This window comes from Atheta coriaria, unplaced genomic scaffold (genome assembly GCF_025399875.1).
Source record: "Atheta coriaria isolate IRGN ID8LTWV9N9 unplaced genomic scaffold, Caltech_Dcor_3.1 hic_scaffold_9_pilon, whole genome shotgun sequence".
NCBI lineage: Eukaryota > Metazoa > Arthropoda > Insecta > Coleoptera > Staphylinidae > Dalotia > Dalotia coriaria.
Window position 1 is genome coordinate 3,415,187 of NW_027045451.1, and position 16,562 is coordinate 3,431,748.

Genomic DNA, 16,562 nt, shown 5'->3' on the forward strand with positions numbered 1-16,562 from the left:
AAATACCTTTTTCTGAGGAATTTATCAACTAGTAAAAATAATTTTATATAAATATAGAAAATATAAAGAAAAAAAACTTGATACAAAGTTTTAACCTGAACTTTTCATCGGAATATTTAAATATTTTAATTTTTAATCAACCAATTTAACTTTACTCTTGCAACTTGACACCTACGTGAACACTGAAACATGACATTAGTTATAGAACTTAGTTTGAATTGAAATCGTAACGCAAAATAGGTGTTTTCTTTCTTTCAGGACTGGACGCTGAAGATCAAGTACGTGCAGCTGCGCGACGCTGGACTTTACGAATGTCAAGTGTCATCGCATCCGCCGACGAGTATTTTCATCCAGCTGAACGTCGTCGGTAAGATGCCCTTTTTACTAATTTAGCATTCGAAGCATGCCATTGCGTCGTTCGTCACAGAACTCTTCCTGAAAACTTCAGAGTTATGCGGAGCAGACTTGAATTCAAAATTTAAACTTTTGCATCGTTTTTTGTACGAATTTGTTTATTGTATATTTATTGTTTATAATTTGTGATTTGGAGTTTTGTGAGTTTTCTACGCGTGGTTTGTTTGGCTGCTAGTTGGAGTAGTAAAGATATATATTGGCGCGCACTTGGCAACGCGAAGAAGAAATAAAATAGAAAAACGCTTAAAGTAGCAGCTTTTATTTTATATTAAAGAAGTTTCGGGCGGGCGGGCGTCGTTGTCGATGGTTTTAAGGACATTACTGCGTGTTACTTCTTGTTCTATTGCTTCGGCAGCAAGTTGTAACATTAATAACGACGGACGCTTTCAACTTTCGCCCCGGTTTCGCCTCCATTCGCCCGCGATAAACAGGCAAATACCAACACACAACTAAGAAAGAAGATAGAAACTAGGAAGTTGCTTGTCGGAACGAAAACGAGTGCGGATTTAATTAATTTGGTCAGTGGACGACTTCTAAGGCTTGATGCCGGCAATTACACGCCGTGAATATCAATTAGATACGAGCAGGCAGGCAGGGAGCGAGAAAAAAAAAACGAAGCAGTAAGCCAACGCTTTTCTGAAAACGAAAGTGAAAAGTGGCCAACGCCTCAACGGGAAAATATTAAAGCTGATGCCAGCATTTGTATACAAATGGATAAACGAATAACAGACTGTGCCGCGGCGAGAGTAGAATAGCAAAGCGGATAGAAAATTCACGAGAAAATTCTATACAAAATTCAAGTCGTGTTCTATACACTCTACTTTCAGTTTCGATATCCTTCGGACGCAGCACAATAGAAAATGAAATCAATCACTGGAAAAAAGTCGATATCTGCCAACAAACAACAACAACAAGAATGTAGTAATACAGGACCGGCTCAAATATTAAAACTATGTTTTTTCTTCTGTGTTTTTTAGAGGCGAGAGCAGAAATATCAGGACCAGCTGAAAAATATCTCAAACCCGGCTCTGGGTTGAAATTGCAGTGCACAGTGCTACAAAGCACCGAGAATCCAAGCTACGTGTTCTGGTATCACAATAACAGAATGATCAACTACGACGTCGATCGAGGAATCAATGTGAGCACTGAATTGACGGCGAAGACAAGCACGCTGACGATCACCAATGCGGCGACTAGACATTCCGGAAATTACTCTTGCGTGCCCAGCAATGCCCAGCCAGCTAGCACATATGTACATATACTCAATGGTAAGCAATTTAAAATGTTTTAAAATAAAAAAAAATTAAAGTTAAAAATTACTTTTGAAGCAAATTAACGTCAGAAAGTAAAAAGTTACAGCCATTCTCAATAGTGTATGTTAATTGTCTTCGATTTGCGCTGTCTTCTTGAAATATACGAGAAGACTGTACATTTGCGGTGGGCGATAACGATAAAGTAAAGTTTTAAACAAGTCGAGCGCTACAGCTCCCAATGCAGAAACAATTTGCTCCGCCAAAGACTAATAGGAGTTGAAGATAAAGACGAGTTGTAATATCTTTCCAAAGTCCGCCCCAAACGAGTTTCAGTCTTGAATTACAAACTTTCCGGAATCGAAATTTAAAATCTAAATTTAGTTGTGACTAAATACGAAGCCTTTTATGAGTTTAATCAGCATTCACCTGTTTGATCATCGTAAATCCGAGCGAAATCCGCGTAAAAACTTGTTGACACTCTTTGGTCGCACAGATTAATCCGTGTTTGTTTTTGCAGGAGAAAATCCAGCGGCGATGCAGCACGGCGGCCGCGGATTATCCTGGCTGCAGTGCAGCCCATCGTCCTGGCTGCTCATTATCGGCGTCTCACTGATCGTCGCGCATCTGTCCTAGTCATCCAGCGCTCTCGCATTCGAAACAATCAACAAGCGACAATTACATTCAACGTTTACTGTTAACATAAAATTAACCGCATTGTTCTTCAAACAAGATTAATGTTGGGCCGAGTGATTCAACTCAAGTGTAGTTAATTGAGTGCAGTGCAACAGCAAATACTCGACGAGTGATAAACTTTAGATTTGATTAAAATTAAAATATTGACTGTGTGATTTATTGAATGCAGAAAAAAACTTCCGGCCATCGCGCGTTGGATTTAATTGATTATGATTATATGTATGGTTTTAATAATACATACAAAGTTATAAACTAATCAATTCTTATAGAAATAGATTGAAATTTAAGTAAATTTAAGTAATGAAAGGAAACACATGTGGAATTTATATACTTAACACTAGCCAGGATCAAAATAATGCATGGATGCAAAACAAATGTGTTTAACTGATGTTACACTACCTGATAAGAAAGAATATTTTGTAATGAAGAAGTTTAATTGATCCAACAAACATTATATTGATAATAATTGATGTTAAACAATGAAAGCGTTTTTTTAGTAATGTAAATAAAAATTATTAAACGTGACAATTTGTGAAAGTTCAATCAAACTCATAAAGGAAGACATAACTGAAGTTTTGTGTATAATAAACATTAATAAATTTCTTCACAAAAAGATAATATGAGCTACAAATAAGAGAGACGTGCATAATTCCTAAATATATACATGTATACATGTCATTTTTAAACATTACAAAATTGACTTATCTTTAATCCATTTTAACGACTCTCATTCAGTACTGAAACATCAACCAATATTGTTTTTAGCATCACGATTGTGATTACAAAACTTGAAATAAATGAACAAATTGTTCCATGCTGCCGTTATGATACTCATCAGTTAAAAACCAAAATGGGAAATGTACTCTATGTTTATGTTTACATACTGTTAATTAATATTGATATTCGTAATGGTACTGATAACAATTATTGTGAAATGACACGAATGCCACACGAATGGATGACGAGCGGGCGAATTAAAAGAAAAGCTAAATGATAATTACATACATATATAAATATACTTTAATAAATAAATATGGATTAATTAGGCATATACGGACGTATGATAAAAGAAACATTTGATTAGTTACATTGGAAACAAATTAAAACGCGACGGACAAGCAAAGAGATTTGATTAATGAAAAAATATAATAAAAATGATAATTTCACAAAATTAATCCATGACTGAGTTTCATATGTTAATAAAATACATTATTTTATAATTGTTTATTAACAATAATAGTCGGTTTTATTTATAATATGTTTGTATTAGTTTTAAAATAATGTTGAAACATAGATAGCGCCAATTTACTTTAACTAAGACTTACTTAGAGTTTTCCAATGTTGTTAATATTATATAGATAATACTTATATAATTAATTATATACATACATTCCATTATGTACTTATAACTATTATATACATGTATAAAAATTTATTTAATAAAAAATATGTAAATATCAAGTACGTAAATGTGTTTTTATAAGATTTCCAGGTGTCGAAATTAAACGTCTACAAATAATTGAGAAGATTTCTTATTGCCATTCATGTTTAAGTATTGTTACTTAAGATTAGACGGTAACATTGCAACAGCAAAAATAATAGTCAGTAGTATATGTTAATATTTGTCCAGGACGACGAGTAATTCGTATGTTATTATATTCTTTAGTTGTCTTCGAAGAATATTTAAACAATTATGTTTTCTATCGGCCTAAGTTGTAAGATGATATGCAAAAATACACACGTTTATATTCTGGATGCAATTAGATTTGATATCTTTATATTTATATATTATTTCAATTATTGTTTTGTTAATGTACAAACATTTATGTTTTTTTTGTTTTAATTATGGTTAATGTAAAATTAGTTGATAATCTCACTTAATGTTAACTTCTCGTACCATTCAATGGAAGGACATGGAATTATTTTACCATGCTTAACATCAGGTTTATCAATATTTACATTAATTAAACGTATTGATATTAAAATATGAATTTGAAAATTATTTTAGTTTAAAATCAAAAAATTTGATTTATTGAATAATTTTAAATAAATTTGTACGATTATTATTTAAATATTGTTAATAATTTTCAAATTCATACAGATAATATCTTGTCATGAAGATTTAAAGTTAAGATTAGTCTTATTTCAATATTAGCAATAAAATTTAGTATTTACGTTGATAAATGGAAATAGAAAATCTACAACATTTTCATTTTTATAGTTTATTAGCGAAACAACCATGATAATTGTCATTTTTCTTTCATTTTTTAAGCTAATGTGTTAGTTTGGCTTAATTTGAGTTTGTTTTGCTTAGCTTAGTATAGCTCTCGTCATTATTATCCGTTTTGATTACATTCCTGGCATATTCCAGCACTGCTAGCGCATTAACATTCCATCCATTCATATTAATAGATTTAAAACGGTCATCTGTGCATTATCACAGGTAGCAGGACATACATCACCAGCAGGTGTTGTTTTTGTGTACTTTGTCTTGAAGAATGCGAGGATGTAGATGAGTTTTTGCTTCCGTGCTGCATTGCAGCTGGTTTTTCACCTAAAATTAATCAAATATTAGTGTTTATAAATGGAAATTTGTTAAAAATTTTGTGAAAATATTAAATATGATGAATTGGCCAATTTTTGCGTGTAAAGAAATTTAATATTTTGAGTTACATGCGGATTATACGCATCTGTTTGAAACTGAATATACAAACAAACACAGAGGAGGCGTACAAAGGGATAGAAAGGGATTAATTGCTATCGATCGGTCGTAAATAACAACACGAATGGTCATCATGATTTGTAATCTCATGTTAAATAAATATACTGTCTGTTACGGTGAATTATTTAATCAAATCAAAATGCTAAAAATTTTCAATAAAAATTCTATTTCTACAAAACTAACATAAAAACTTATTTTCATCTAAGGAAATTGTATAAAAATAATCTTTGAATATACAGAGAATAAAAAAGTTATCTTACTGTGAAGGACGTGAACATTGACACTATCCGGACGTGCGTTTGACGGCACGCATGAGTAGTTTCCGGCATGGCGAACTTCAGCGCTAGGGATGAGTAGCTCGCTGCCTTGCCGCCCGTGGCGCACCGCCGCCCCGCCGCCCAGATCGTAATTGATCATACGATCGCCATGATACCAAAAGATATATTCCGGCGCCTCTGTGCTACGCTTCAGGACACAGCTGAGCAACAGCGGCGACCCAGACTTGACGATCTTATCCGGTCCGCCAATTATTTCAGCGTGCGCTTCTAAAAACCCAATAACAATATACAAACATGTTTGAAATGTAAATTATAAACGTAAAAATCCTCTTTGTACTTTACCCACGCAAATATTGCTAAATATTATTTCAGAGTCCTGATTGCAAATATACCGCATGTTGTTTTATTTATTTTAAATAAAGTTTACGCGTTTTGACACCCTATTTGCACTGGTTGCAAGTTGGATTGTGATTGCACAGGGCAATGCGATGCATACGAACCTACTAATTGTAATTCCACATAAACACTCGCCGGAGGATGGGAAGACAATTGGCATTCGTATACGCCGGCGTCATCTGTGTCCACGTATCTGATGTGCAGCGACCAATCCTGTAGGGGGGTGTAGGTGGATTGTCAGCGTTCCAATTTCCATTCCAAATTCAAAGCAAACACATTCCGTGCGGATGCGACGTTGAAATCACAAAAATTCAACAACAAAACATTAATAACGCAAACACTCGCAGCCGAAAAAAAAAATAAAATATTGATGTAAATATTAAACATTACCTTGCCACTTTTACCACTGCGAGCGAAAAATCTGCTGTCGCTGCTGTAGGTCAACAGACCAAAAGTTAATATTTGATAGTCCCGTATCCGCTTCCAAGTGACCTGACGCGCAAAAAAATCTCATTAAAACTTTATTATATTGAAAAAAAAACGGGGTGGAAAATCCCGACAGGGTGGCGCGGCCAATTCTTATAATAAACGATCGTTGCTTTCACAAAGCACAGAAAAAAAGGAAAGAAGATAAAAGAGGTTTTCGGTTTTTCTATGACGGAAATTAATCGTTGTTACCCCAATCTGACGAAATCAATTGTCTCATTCCGTTTCAATAAGTTTTTAATACTTTTTGACATTAATAGCACAATGATGGGAAACAAATTAAACGAGGATTTATGAATTGGCAGCATTTCATTAGTGTGAAATATGAGTTTATACTTACCGTGCAATTTCCAATATCAGTAACTTCACAATGAAGAACAGCCGTCGTCCGTGTTTGCGCGTGAACTTTTGTGTGATTTGGACTGAGGAAAAACCTGGATGGTTTTACATCCACGGTTTGATACACCGAATTTGGTCCTGTGTCAAATTTGTGATTTTTACCAAGTGCTGATAAGAGATCATCTTTGTCTTTATCTTTATCTGAAAAATTAAAGTATATTTTGTTAGTTGCGACCTCTGCAGTGAAAATTCTGTACTGTGAAAATCAATGCGAAATAAGGACGAAAAGGAAAACGTTGGAGGATTGTTATGTTCGAAAAGTATGCGATAGATGGCGCAATGTGTACCGTTAGAGGTTTAATAGTCACGTTTATTGCAATTTTTACAGTCGGCAATAGAATGTTATTGTTTTGAAACTTGTTTACAATTTTAACACGCCTGATGTCACCTTTTTATCTCTCGAATTGGATATGAGAGTATTTGCTGTACATTTAATGTTCATTTAGACCGCCGTCGACAAGATCGTTCTATCGCTTATTGTCGTTTGCGCTGAAGGTTCAGCCACACTGTCCGCTGATAGCAATAAATGCGATTGCGTTCCGCGGTCAGGAAAAACCCTTTGCGCTACACGCCGAATGTTGTTGCTTCGTGCCACGATGCTGTTTTCGGGCACATTTTATTGTCACCATTAAGACGGTCGTTACACCAGAAGCCCGCGCACGCACACGAACGTGCACTATTTAACTAGTGATGAGGATTTTAAATGTCATGCCGCAACATACGCGTTCGAAGCCATCGAGGCGCAGAAGGAAACAATGAAATACACAAATGTTGAAAGCGCGCTGCGTGAAACACACAAAAGTGCTGCGGCGGCGGCGCGGATTAGGGGGTTAATGAAAGAGCGCTAGCCGACAATAACATATTTAATTAAGCGGTTTATATGTTTGCTTAGTTTATCGAGCGTGATACGCGAATGTACGCCAAATGCTGCTGGCGAATGCCGGTCGCGGAAATGCGAGGGATCGCAAATTGAAAAACAAGAAAAAACCGCATGTAAACACGTAGAGACAAAAAAATAAAATAAAAATAAATTGAAAACAGAATTTAAGCGTTAAGAAGTATAATACTTAAAGTATGATTGTTTTGATTAAAATTTTTGGTTTGAGAAACGACAAACAAAAGTGAAGACATTACATAATCTCGTCAGTATTGAAATGTAAATATTTGCAGGAGATATTTAAACATTTGTGTACCAACAACCATTATTTGCGCTCTAACAACGCGCCCAAAAGTAGATTACGCTTTTTATAAATATTAAACTCATGTAAACAGTAATAAATGGCTTCTGAAGTAAGAGTTACGCCTAGCACATACATATTTAAACAGAGCCAAAAAATATCTACCAACGGCATTGTCTTTCGACTATTTCAAGTCGCGGTTTATGGTTTAAGTTAGTTTATTGTTCTCTGAAGACCGAAAGAAGAGAAAACGCAATGTTTGTACAAAATATAATTCAAAATGTAAAAAAATGAACAAAAACATTTCTTGTAATCGCAAAGTTATTAATTTAGTATAAATGTGGGTATAAAATATGTAAATGTGTTCACAATTTGTTCAGAAACATGAAACACGTAGTAATTTCGTCTGAAAAGTTATATTTCTCTCGAAATTTAGTTCATGACGATAAACTTCCAAACGCCAAGAGCTGAATCATTCAAAAACAGATAATTTTAGTTTTTTCTATTAACATATTCATTTTTTTTATTGTAAAATTATTTATTCAGTGTTATGATTATATTATTGCAAATATGAAAATGTAAATGTAAAGCAATACCCAAGGATTAGCTGATGGCGCAAATGGTGATGAGATAACCGGCTGAATCCTTGCGTTGATAAGAAACGTATGCAATACCTGAAATTTAGACAATTTGCACCACCGCCATTTTGTTGGCTTGCTCTTCTCACTGCCAATACTCGAGTATACCAACCACTCTACGAAAATGGCACGCGAGCTCTCGTCGCGCACGAACCGAAAGTAATTATCGTTAATTGGCTTTACCGTTTGTTAATTAGCTTTGTGTACAGTGTGGAGATACCGGCGATGCAGGAGCCTTATCTTGTGTACCTAGGACTTGGATAATCTAATGACAATGCACAGAGTAATCAAAGCACGCCAGATTTAAAGAACATTCTTTAATCTTTTTTAAATACTGTTTAAAATACTACACAGTTAAAATTATGATAAAATAAAAATGTGTAGAGTCGTATATTGTCTTCTAAAGTGTTACAATGTGAATGGGTAAAGTTAATTATAATATTTGTCGGCGCAATTGCAAGAAGCAGATGATTTACGGACTCGCAGCGAACAATGTGCAAGCGTCAGGACTACAAATGATATGTACACTGTACATACATGGATATTCGAGTGCGCAACTTTTCCGGAATGCGCTTTTCTATAGTTGGTTCGTCGCATTATTTCTGCGTAATCCGCTGGAGGAAATTTACGACATGTATGCAACGCACGGGATGAAAATTCTAAATTTTGTGATTAATGTCACTTTGTATTTATTTTCGCTGTTTCTATGTTGATATTTACTCCAAACAGAAAACGAAAACAGGATTGATTTGCTGTAAAATTGTCCAGCAGTAAAACTAGTAATAAAAAGCGCACAAATCCTTATTAGATATGCGTCAATCCGCGCGAATGTACACATAGTCATGGAACAGTTGAAGGGAATCAATTTTGAAACGCTCCACAAACAGCCAACGACTATGGGGGTCGTTGCGAACGTCAGCGGCGACAAACTTTTCCAATTTAAACTTGCCACCGCTCGCCATTTTATTTCTTTATTCTTCGGCATGCATTTTTTAGTTCGCTCTGCATTATTTCATAGTTTCATCATAATTTAACACGCTGCCTGCCGTGTCATAAACAATTATATTTGCTGGATTTTACTAGATTTCATTTTGTATTGAAATAGATCAAAGGAAATGTTTTTAACACAACATATATAATTTTATAATTAAATTTTTGTTGTTGCTATAAAGAAAAGTAATTATTTCAAAGCTTTTTTCCTATTTTTTTGTTTGTCTTGTTGGTGCTTGCGTCAGTTTTTCTAAAACTGCTATAAAAATGTTAATCAAATACGATTGTAATTGGAAAAGTGGACAAAAATATAAGCGACGTTATAGAAATGGCAGAAATAACGTGCGCAGCGTGTTGGCATTCGGCAAACGCCTTTTTGCACGAGCCGTTAAACGTGCCCCGAAATATAGATTAGCACGCCGAAGAGCGAGATATATAACGAGTCGGTTTTTTCTTTGCCCGCCATGGCGTGAAATCAGGTAAACCCGGAGAGACGACGGCGCTCTTCCGCAAGCCGGTGTGTAACGCGACGGTCGGGCGTTTCATTGTCTGTGCCATTATTGCCTTATTGGAGCAATTTATCGCGCACCATATAATGTGTCCCGGCGTACTCTTCCGTCTCAATCAAGATCGAATCGTTTTCTATACATCCAACACCCGACGCCTCGCTATCTCACCATCGCGGCCCATCCAAACTCTCGGCTATGAAATAAAGTGCTCGCAGATATACTGCCATCAATAAAATACAAACAAATCTTTAATTTAACAACCTCAATCCAAACACAAAACAAAAATTGTTTTTATATTGTTTTTAAAGTAAAAATATTAATGTTTATTATTTTTTATTAAAATTTTTAGTGTTTTTGTAACAAACAGTATGTAAGAGTTGCCTTAAAATTCGCTCAACTGCAGAGTCACCGAATGATGGCTTCGGTGGTGGCACGTCAGTGTTGCTTCATTCTGGGAGGCGTCCGGGTTGACAACGCCATTGCTCTTCGCGTCCAATCGCCATCTAATATCTTTCGGGGGTATCACGACCGACATTAATGGAAACGTAAACGTAAACGTAAAAGGAAACGAAGCACCTCGACCTCGTGGTTCTTGCCCAGCGAACCTCCAACTGGTTCAATACGCAATCTTTATCCGAACCTTCCACCTCGTCCATTTGCTTCTCATATATCAAATATATCAAGGGATGCAATCCAATCTGTCTTGCTCACAACACGCCCGCTGACGTGCTTTCAATGCAACGCCGCGTAAAACTAATTAGATTTTTCCGCTGACGGCACAACCTTCTTCAAACCCTACGTCAAAGCTGCAAGTAATACAAGCTGCAACAGGCCACTAAACTTCTGTCTATATATTTAATCAACTTTACGCATTAGTCATGTTAATATGACAAACAAGCAAACACCACTTTAGTCGACGTAAAGTGTAAGGGTGAGCCAACATCTAAAGGACTAAGTACGCTTAAGTAAACAAACAAAAGAGGGTAATTAGAAATTTGAAACACCCGTTACAAGACTTGCACACACATTCGATGGCGTTTATTATTGGTTTCTGTGCTACAAAGGAACAAGATGCCTTAGAACGACCCCGATACACAGATGGCTTTAATAATTACAAATTACCGAAGACGATTAATGCGCGGAACGCGATTCTGGGTGCGTTGGACCGCAGAATGGCCGATTCGCACCCGCCATTTTGGTAGAATTTCCCGCTTTGTCCGAGATATTGACGCATCGCCGCGTTTACACACTTTGACGTGTATGGATTACAGATGTAGATACGCAGACGCGCCCACCACACCGAAATTAATTAATTTACGTTCGGATGAAATAACTCGCATGGATTGGGTAGAGGAAATTAATTAGTTTAAAAATTGAGCGTTTAGATGAAGCACGAATTGTTTTTTGAAATGTTCTGTCGGGAACATGTGCACGTGTCTGTAAAGTTTTCCAAACCACATCTCAAATATCATAGACAGTAAAAGTTTGAAGAGCACTTTTGAACGATGAACTGGTTTTTATTTCGCCCGAGGAGTTGGTTCTAATCTAGCTTCGGTTTCCATTCTTTTTCCTATTTTTGGTCCATGGCGTTTGGCTACGGCTACACCGAGTCAAAAGCAGCTCGGTACTACGTGCAGATTTGATATTCCGGGCATGTTTGGGACACTAGTTAGAAAACTCGCTGTCGAATCGTTCAAACTCAGAAAGAACACGAACTGCACGCCGGCACTGATCGTGACTGCCACGTCGTCTTCCTTCCTACAGTTTCTCTCCTTATCTGTCGCATTCGAAGACGTTTACAAAAAAACTGGTGGAAAAGTTAGAGTCGGCCATGTGTACGCGGCGACAAAAGTTTGGTCAGTAAGTGAAAGGATAAGAGATAAGCCAAAATTTAAGATTCGCCGCGTAGAGATGAGAAACGCGAAATCTAAGGTGCTGCCAGATCACGCCGACTGTCCGCGCTGTCAGTTTGTCGCGTCGTGAATTGGATCTGCGGTTGGTGGCCAGAGGCCAACAATGTGTGCTCCAACTCTTCGAAAGTAGCAAGTTCCGATTTCGTGTGCGCGGATTGGAGTGAGATGGCGTACAAGTGAAGGAACTGTACGAAGTGGCAAAAGCAGAAGGCGGTAAAGCCAATTCAATTGAATTCTATACCTTCCAGGAAAAATTGGGACTGGGGAGACATGCCGATGTCCGCAGCACGAAGCCCCGGACCCTTTTATTGGTGTCGGCAATATTGATTTGACTAATACAATCTATATCAATAAGCTGGAATCAATTTTGATTGAAACGATACGAATTGTGAATTTTGGTACCTGATAATTGCCATTTATATTATTTACATATGTTTTTGTTCTTTGGTTGGCTCATTCTAGAAATTTACATTGTTAAATCAGTATTTATAAATATTGAAAGCATAATTAAAATACGTATTGAAATCGTGAATGATGGCGGATATATTGATTGAAGCCAATTTTTTGAAGCCGACGTTTAATTGAGGTTTTGTGGCGCGCTGTGGTCCGCAGGGGGAAAAAGTCGAAAACTAGAATTTTATTACGCCGAATATAAATTACCTATGGCCGCTTCCCATCGACGACAAATTGATGATGACGCAGCGGGATCGCCGCATGTACATGCACTTTCCGTTTGCGCTGCAATTGATAATTGAATTTCGCTTTCGCCACGCCGTCCAAAAAAAACCGGACCGGTTTCAATCAAAATGCAATTATAAAGTGTAATTATTTCCATACAATAGAGAATTAGGTACTAATGCTAAAACAATAAAAAATTGCTTAATTGTTTTATGCTGTAACATGTCAGAGATAAATTTTGGAGAATCAACTTTTTGTCGTTGGAAAATTGACTAACATCATATATCATCCCCCGCTTGATTGTGAACATGTTTTGCATGCCGTTGGTGAGAGCGTAGTCTATAACAAGAGAAACAGGCGAAAAACCGATCGCCAACAAGCCTAATTCCAATTTAATAATTAGCTCTCCCTTTCGCCGTTCGTTTACCGTTTGCGCTGTTGGTCAGCAGCCGTGCATCTCGCCACTAAACAAAACAACTTCTAATTTATTACGGTCGACCTCATACGTAGTATAGCGCATCTGTATGCTTGGCGCGCTTAGATTGTGGTCGGCAGCCCGCCTGGGACCACAAAACTTCCCTGCACTTTTTTGTATTCACGCCTGTGTTCACCGCGCTTATTTGCCCGCATGCGGAAACTTTCATTCTGCAGTGTGCAATGGCTTGTTACGACCGAAACAACAACGAGGTGATATCCAGAAAATACTTGTACGACATATTTCTGCTTGTTTTTAAACTTTCAAGAGGTGCTTCAAGCAGCTCGAAGTAATTTAAGCTGCAGCCAAGAATTTTTAAATTACTTACAAATTTAACTTTTTAATTACTTACATTCCAGGTTTAATCACATTTTGAATTCCGTTTCAAACAAAATTTGCGGTTTGAGAATAAAATTTTGACTATGGTGGTCGATGAAAGCTTACGTTGCACATTTATGGTGCAACAATAAATTGCAACGAAAAGCCTTGCGGATTCATGCGATGTGTGGAAGTGTGACCCATTTAAGTCCACCCATCCGCTAACCGAGCCAAAAAGACCAACGTCGCGTGATCCTAAGAATGCTCGAACGCCGAACGCCGTTCTAAATCTTGTGCGAATACATTTGATTAAATTATATCTATCTATTTAAAATGTTTCCTCGCGCGGCTTGCTCAGTGCAATTCGAGATTTACTAACTTCGCTCCAAACGCTGAGTCGGGCAAAGCGTTTGCACAGAAATTCAATAATACAACTTCTTAGTACTGCGTACTTTTGGTAGTTTTGTAACTTTTTGCTCGAGATTCAATTTAAAATGCAAAAGCAAGGACGAGACGACGAATATTTCATTCGTTATGAGACCATCCGGCTGCCATCGACGCCCGATTACGCTTGACTTGCTTGCGAGGTGAATCTAAATAGTTCGACGGCTGATAGGAAATCGTGGAATTCATTAGAGACGCTTTACAAGACGTAAACGTCATTCGAGGCGAGAGACGAGCGTGCCGTGCAAGCAGCAGGTTCGCGGTTGGCTAGATTATATCGCAAAAGTATCTATAGATTAGCTGGCGGAGTGGTTGAACGTATTCATGTCAGTTTCGAGGAGTTTTCCCGGCGGGTCTCCAATGCCGCACCAGCGCGCTTCATGTATAATTTGTCATTGCAATGCAGTACGCCTGATCACTCTGTTCGATATTCATTATCTTGGCTTGTTCGAACGCTCGCGTATGGTGTTAATTAAATTGACATGGCGATTTAAACGGATTTTAAGCAAAGTATATTTATTTTCTCTGTAAAACGCTGTTATATCGATTTGTAATTTGAAACCTGGTAAAACCGACCAACACAACTCTTATACATGAATATTTGTTATTGGATATTAAAAATATTGCGTTATAAACACAAAACAACAACAACAACAACTTTACAGTCGTTGTGCTGCGACAGGAAATGAAAAATGAACGAATCAGAAACATCTGTGTACGTATAAATTAAAACAAAATAGTATCAATACGTTTGAATGCCTGCAATGTGCTTGTAACCGTTCATGTTTCACATGGTAATATATTTCTATGGTGTATTTATGTCAAACGTGCGTATTTTGTGGCTCATGCAAAAATTGATCGAATAATTCGAATTTTGTACGTGTGCAAATTGCATTTTCGAAATATTCGCCTAAATTTCCAATAACGAAGTTCACAACGTTCAGATGGGGCGCGTAAAAACGTCTAAAATAATGCAGCAGCGTCAGGTCGCGTTTTCCAAGCTTTGCGCTTATTAAATTTCCCCCATCCCGCTGCGTTTTCTTATTGGGCATCGGAAATGTTCAGCTCGCCCAACAATTTTTTGCACAACGTCACGGGGACCACGCCAGCCTGGAGAAGATACCAAGTGATTGACTCGCAACTGAAATATTAATCTTAAAAAATTCTGGCAGGTCTTTCAACTTGATATTTTTTAAGAACAAAAAAAAACACCCCGAAGCATATTGCGTTGGAAAAAAAAACACGTTAAAATTTTTATTAGCAAAAATAAACAACATTTTAAAAACATCTTGAGAATAATAGGTGTTTACCTGGAAAATAACGATTTAATCGTTCTCTCCGTCGATGGTTACCATAAATTCCACCGCAGCAGCAAGTTGCTACTATCACCGTGAAGACGATCCAACTGTGCACAGTCATGATGATGCCGAAACTCGCTCTCCCACACGCAATTATCCTTCACATGTACAAGTTTTGCTCAACAACGGAAATTTTACACGGAATTTTCATGTTGCATGCAACTTGGCAAATTGAACTCTGAATCGAACAAACGTGTTGTAATCAAAATCGTCTGCAGGACTACTTATTATGTAATGTTCACAAAGGGGTGAAACTTTGGCGGGCACACTGTTTTGGCACTTTCCAATTAATTAACCCGTTGCACACTCAATTCGCACTGACGCACGCCCGCACCGTTCACACATGCACAAATCAAACTCGCGCGCTCACCGGTTCAATCTCAACGTGATAAATGCTTGATATTTCCGGCAATTATGCAATCAGTGTAAATTGATTAAGTCATTATTTAAATATGTGCGTTGGGCAATAATTTCACACTTAATATATGAATTTCTTATGTGTTTTACGTTAATTTCTGTTTAAAAACACATTTTTTGTAAATTTGCGGTTGATATTGAGGAAAAAAAGAAAATAATTCAAAGGTTATGTGAAGAATGTATGCGTAAATAAGGTAAAATCTGGTTTATAAACTTCCCGCGACAGTTATAACCGTTTTCCGCTTGCAGATGGATTAGAAGCACAGCAAACTTCAAAAAAGAGTGTTGTACACTCAGCACGTGAAACACCATTTGCACAACATCCACAAGTTGAAGAACTATGTAGCTGGGAGTTTGTCAAAGTTTGACATCCTTGCCGCAGATTTTTCCGCGTAGTGTTTTCGACACCGTGCAGGAATGCGCGTGGCGTGGCCGGTTGCGTTCTCAACGTGACAGCGTCGCGTCGACGACTGGCATCTCGCGGCGCTGCGATGCGCTTGCGGAACTGCGTCGACCTTTTCTAACCGGCGCCTCCGCCAATATCCCCAGTCGGCGCGCCGCGAGCGTCGCCCGCGCGCTTGGAAAGTCATCATCGTTAAAGCTGGTCCGAGGCGCCGTCACCTAAAAGCCGACACTCTTCGAGTGTGCAAAGGATCGCAGCGTGATAGCGCTGATGGCGCATGGAAAGGATGCGATGCGCGACTCAAAGGGTTGCTGTCGCTTAGACTGGACGCGCCCGGCGTACATCCTGCTTGTTAATTATTTATGTTTGTTCTTAGTTTAATGTTGTCAACAAATGTCTTGGAAGTTTCTCACTCTGGGCGAAATTGAGAGCTGTCCTTGGCTCTTACGCAGGCCGGGCATTGTTTTCCGGCAGCTGATGGTTATAATGGTCCGGTTGACTTTAATATAACTCACAAACTTTTCAACTTTAATCATTCCAGTCATAAAATATAATTGACAAGGTACAATTTAATCTTGTGGCTTGTCACACATTGAAAAA

General features: G+C 37.5%; 2 protein-coding genes across 3 annotated transcripts in view; one reads left to right on the forward strand and one right to left on the reverse strand.

Moving 5' to 3' along the window:
- LOC135799097 (limbic system-associated membrane protein-like) overlaps positions 1-3,196 on the forward strand; it is a 78,607-nt gene extending 75,411 nt beyond the window's left edge. Inside the window, exons 5-7 of one of the 2 annotated variants that reach the window (XM_065312115.1) lie at positions 241-367; positions 1,392-1,682; positions 2,185-3,196. In XM_065312115.1, the coding sequence (XP_065168187.1) occupies positions 241-367; positions 1,392-1,682; positions 2,185-2,300 (534 nt within the window). In that variant the 3' untranslated portion in view covers positions 2,301-3,196. The remainder of the gene's footprint in view (positions 1-240; positions 368-1,391; positions 1,683-2,184) is intronic. The other variant, XM_065312116.1, reaches the window with a different exon arrangement.
- A 340-nt stretch (positions 3,197-3,536) lies between these two features.
- On the reverse strand, positions 3,537-16,028 carry LOC135799095 (zwei Ig domain protein zig-8-like). Its single transcript, XM_065312114.1, has 6 exons — positions 15,095-16,028; positions 6,583-6,782; positions 6,147-6,248; positions 5,861-5,969; positions 5,343-5,627; positions 3,537-4,914 (listed from the first exon to the last, which is right to left on the reverse strand). Exons 1-6 carry the CDS (start codon positions 15,201-15,203, stop codon positions 4,784-4,786), a joined length of 936 nt encoding a protein of 311 aa, XP_065168186.1. The 5' UTR covers positions 15,204-16,028; the 3' UTR covers positions 3,537-4,783.
- Between the last annotated feature and the right edge of the window lie 534 nt (positions 16,029-16,562).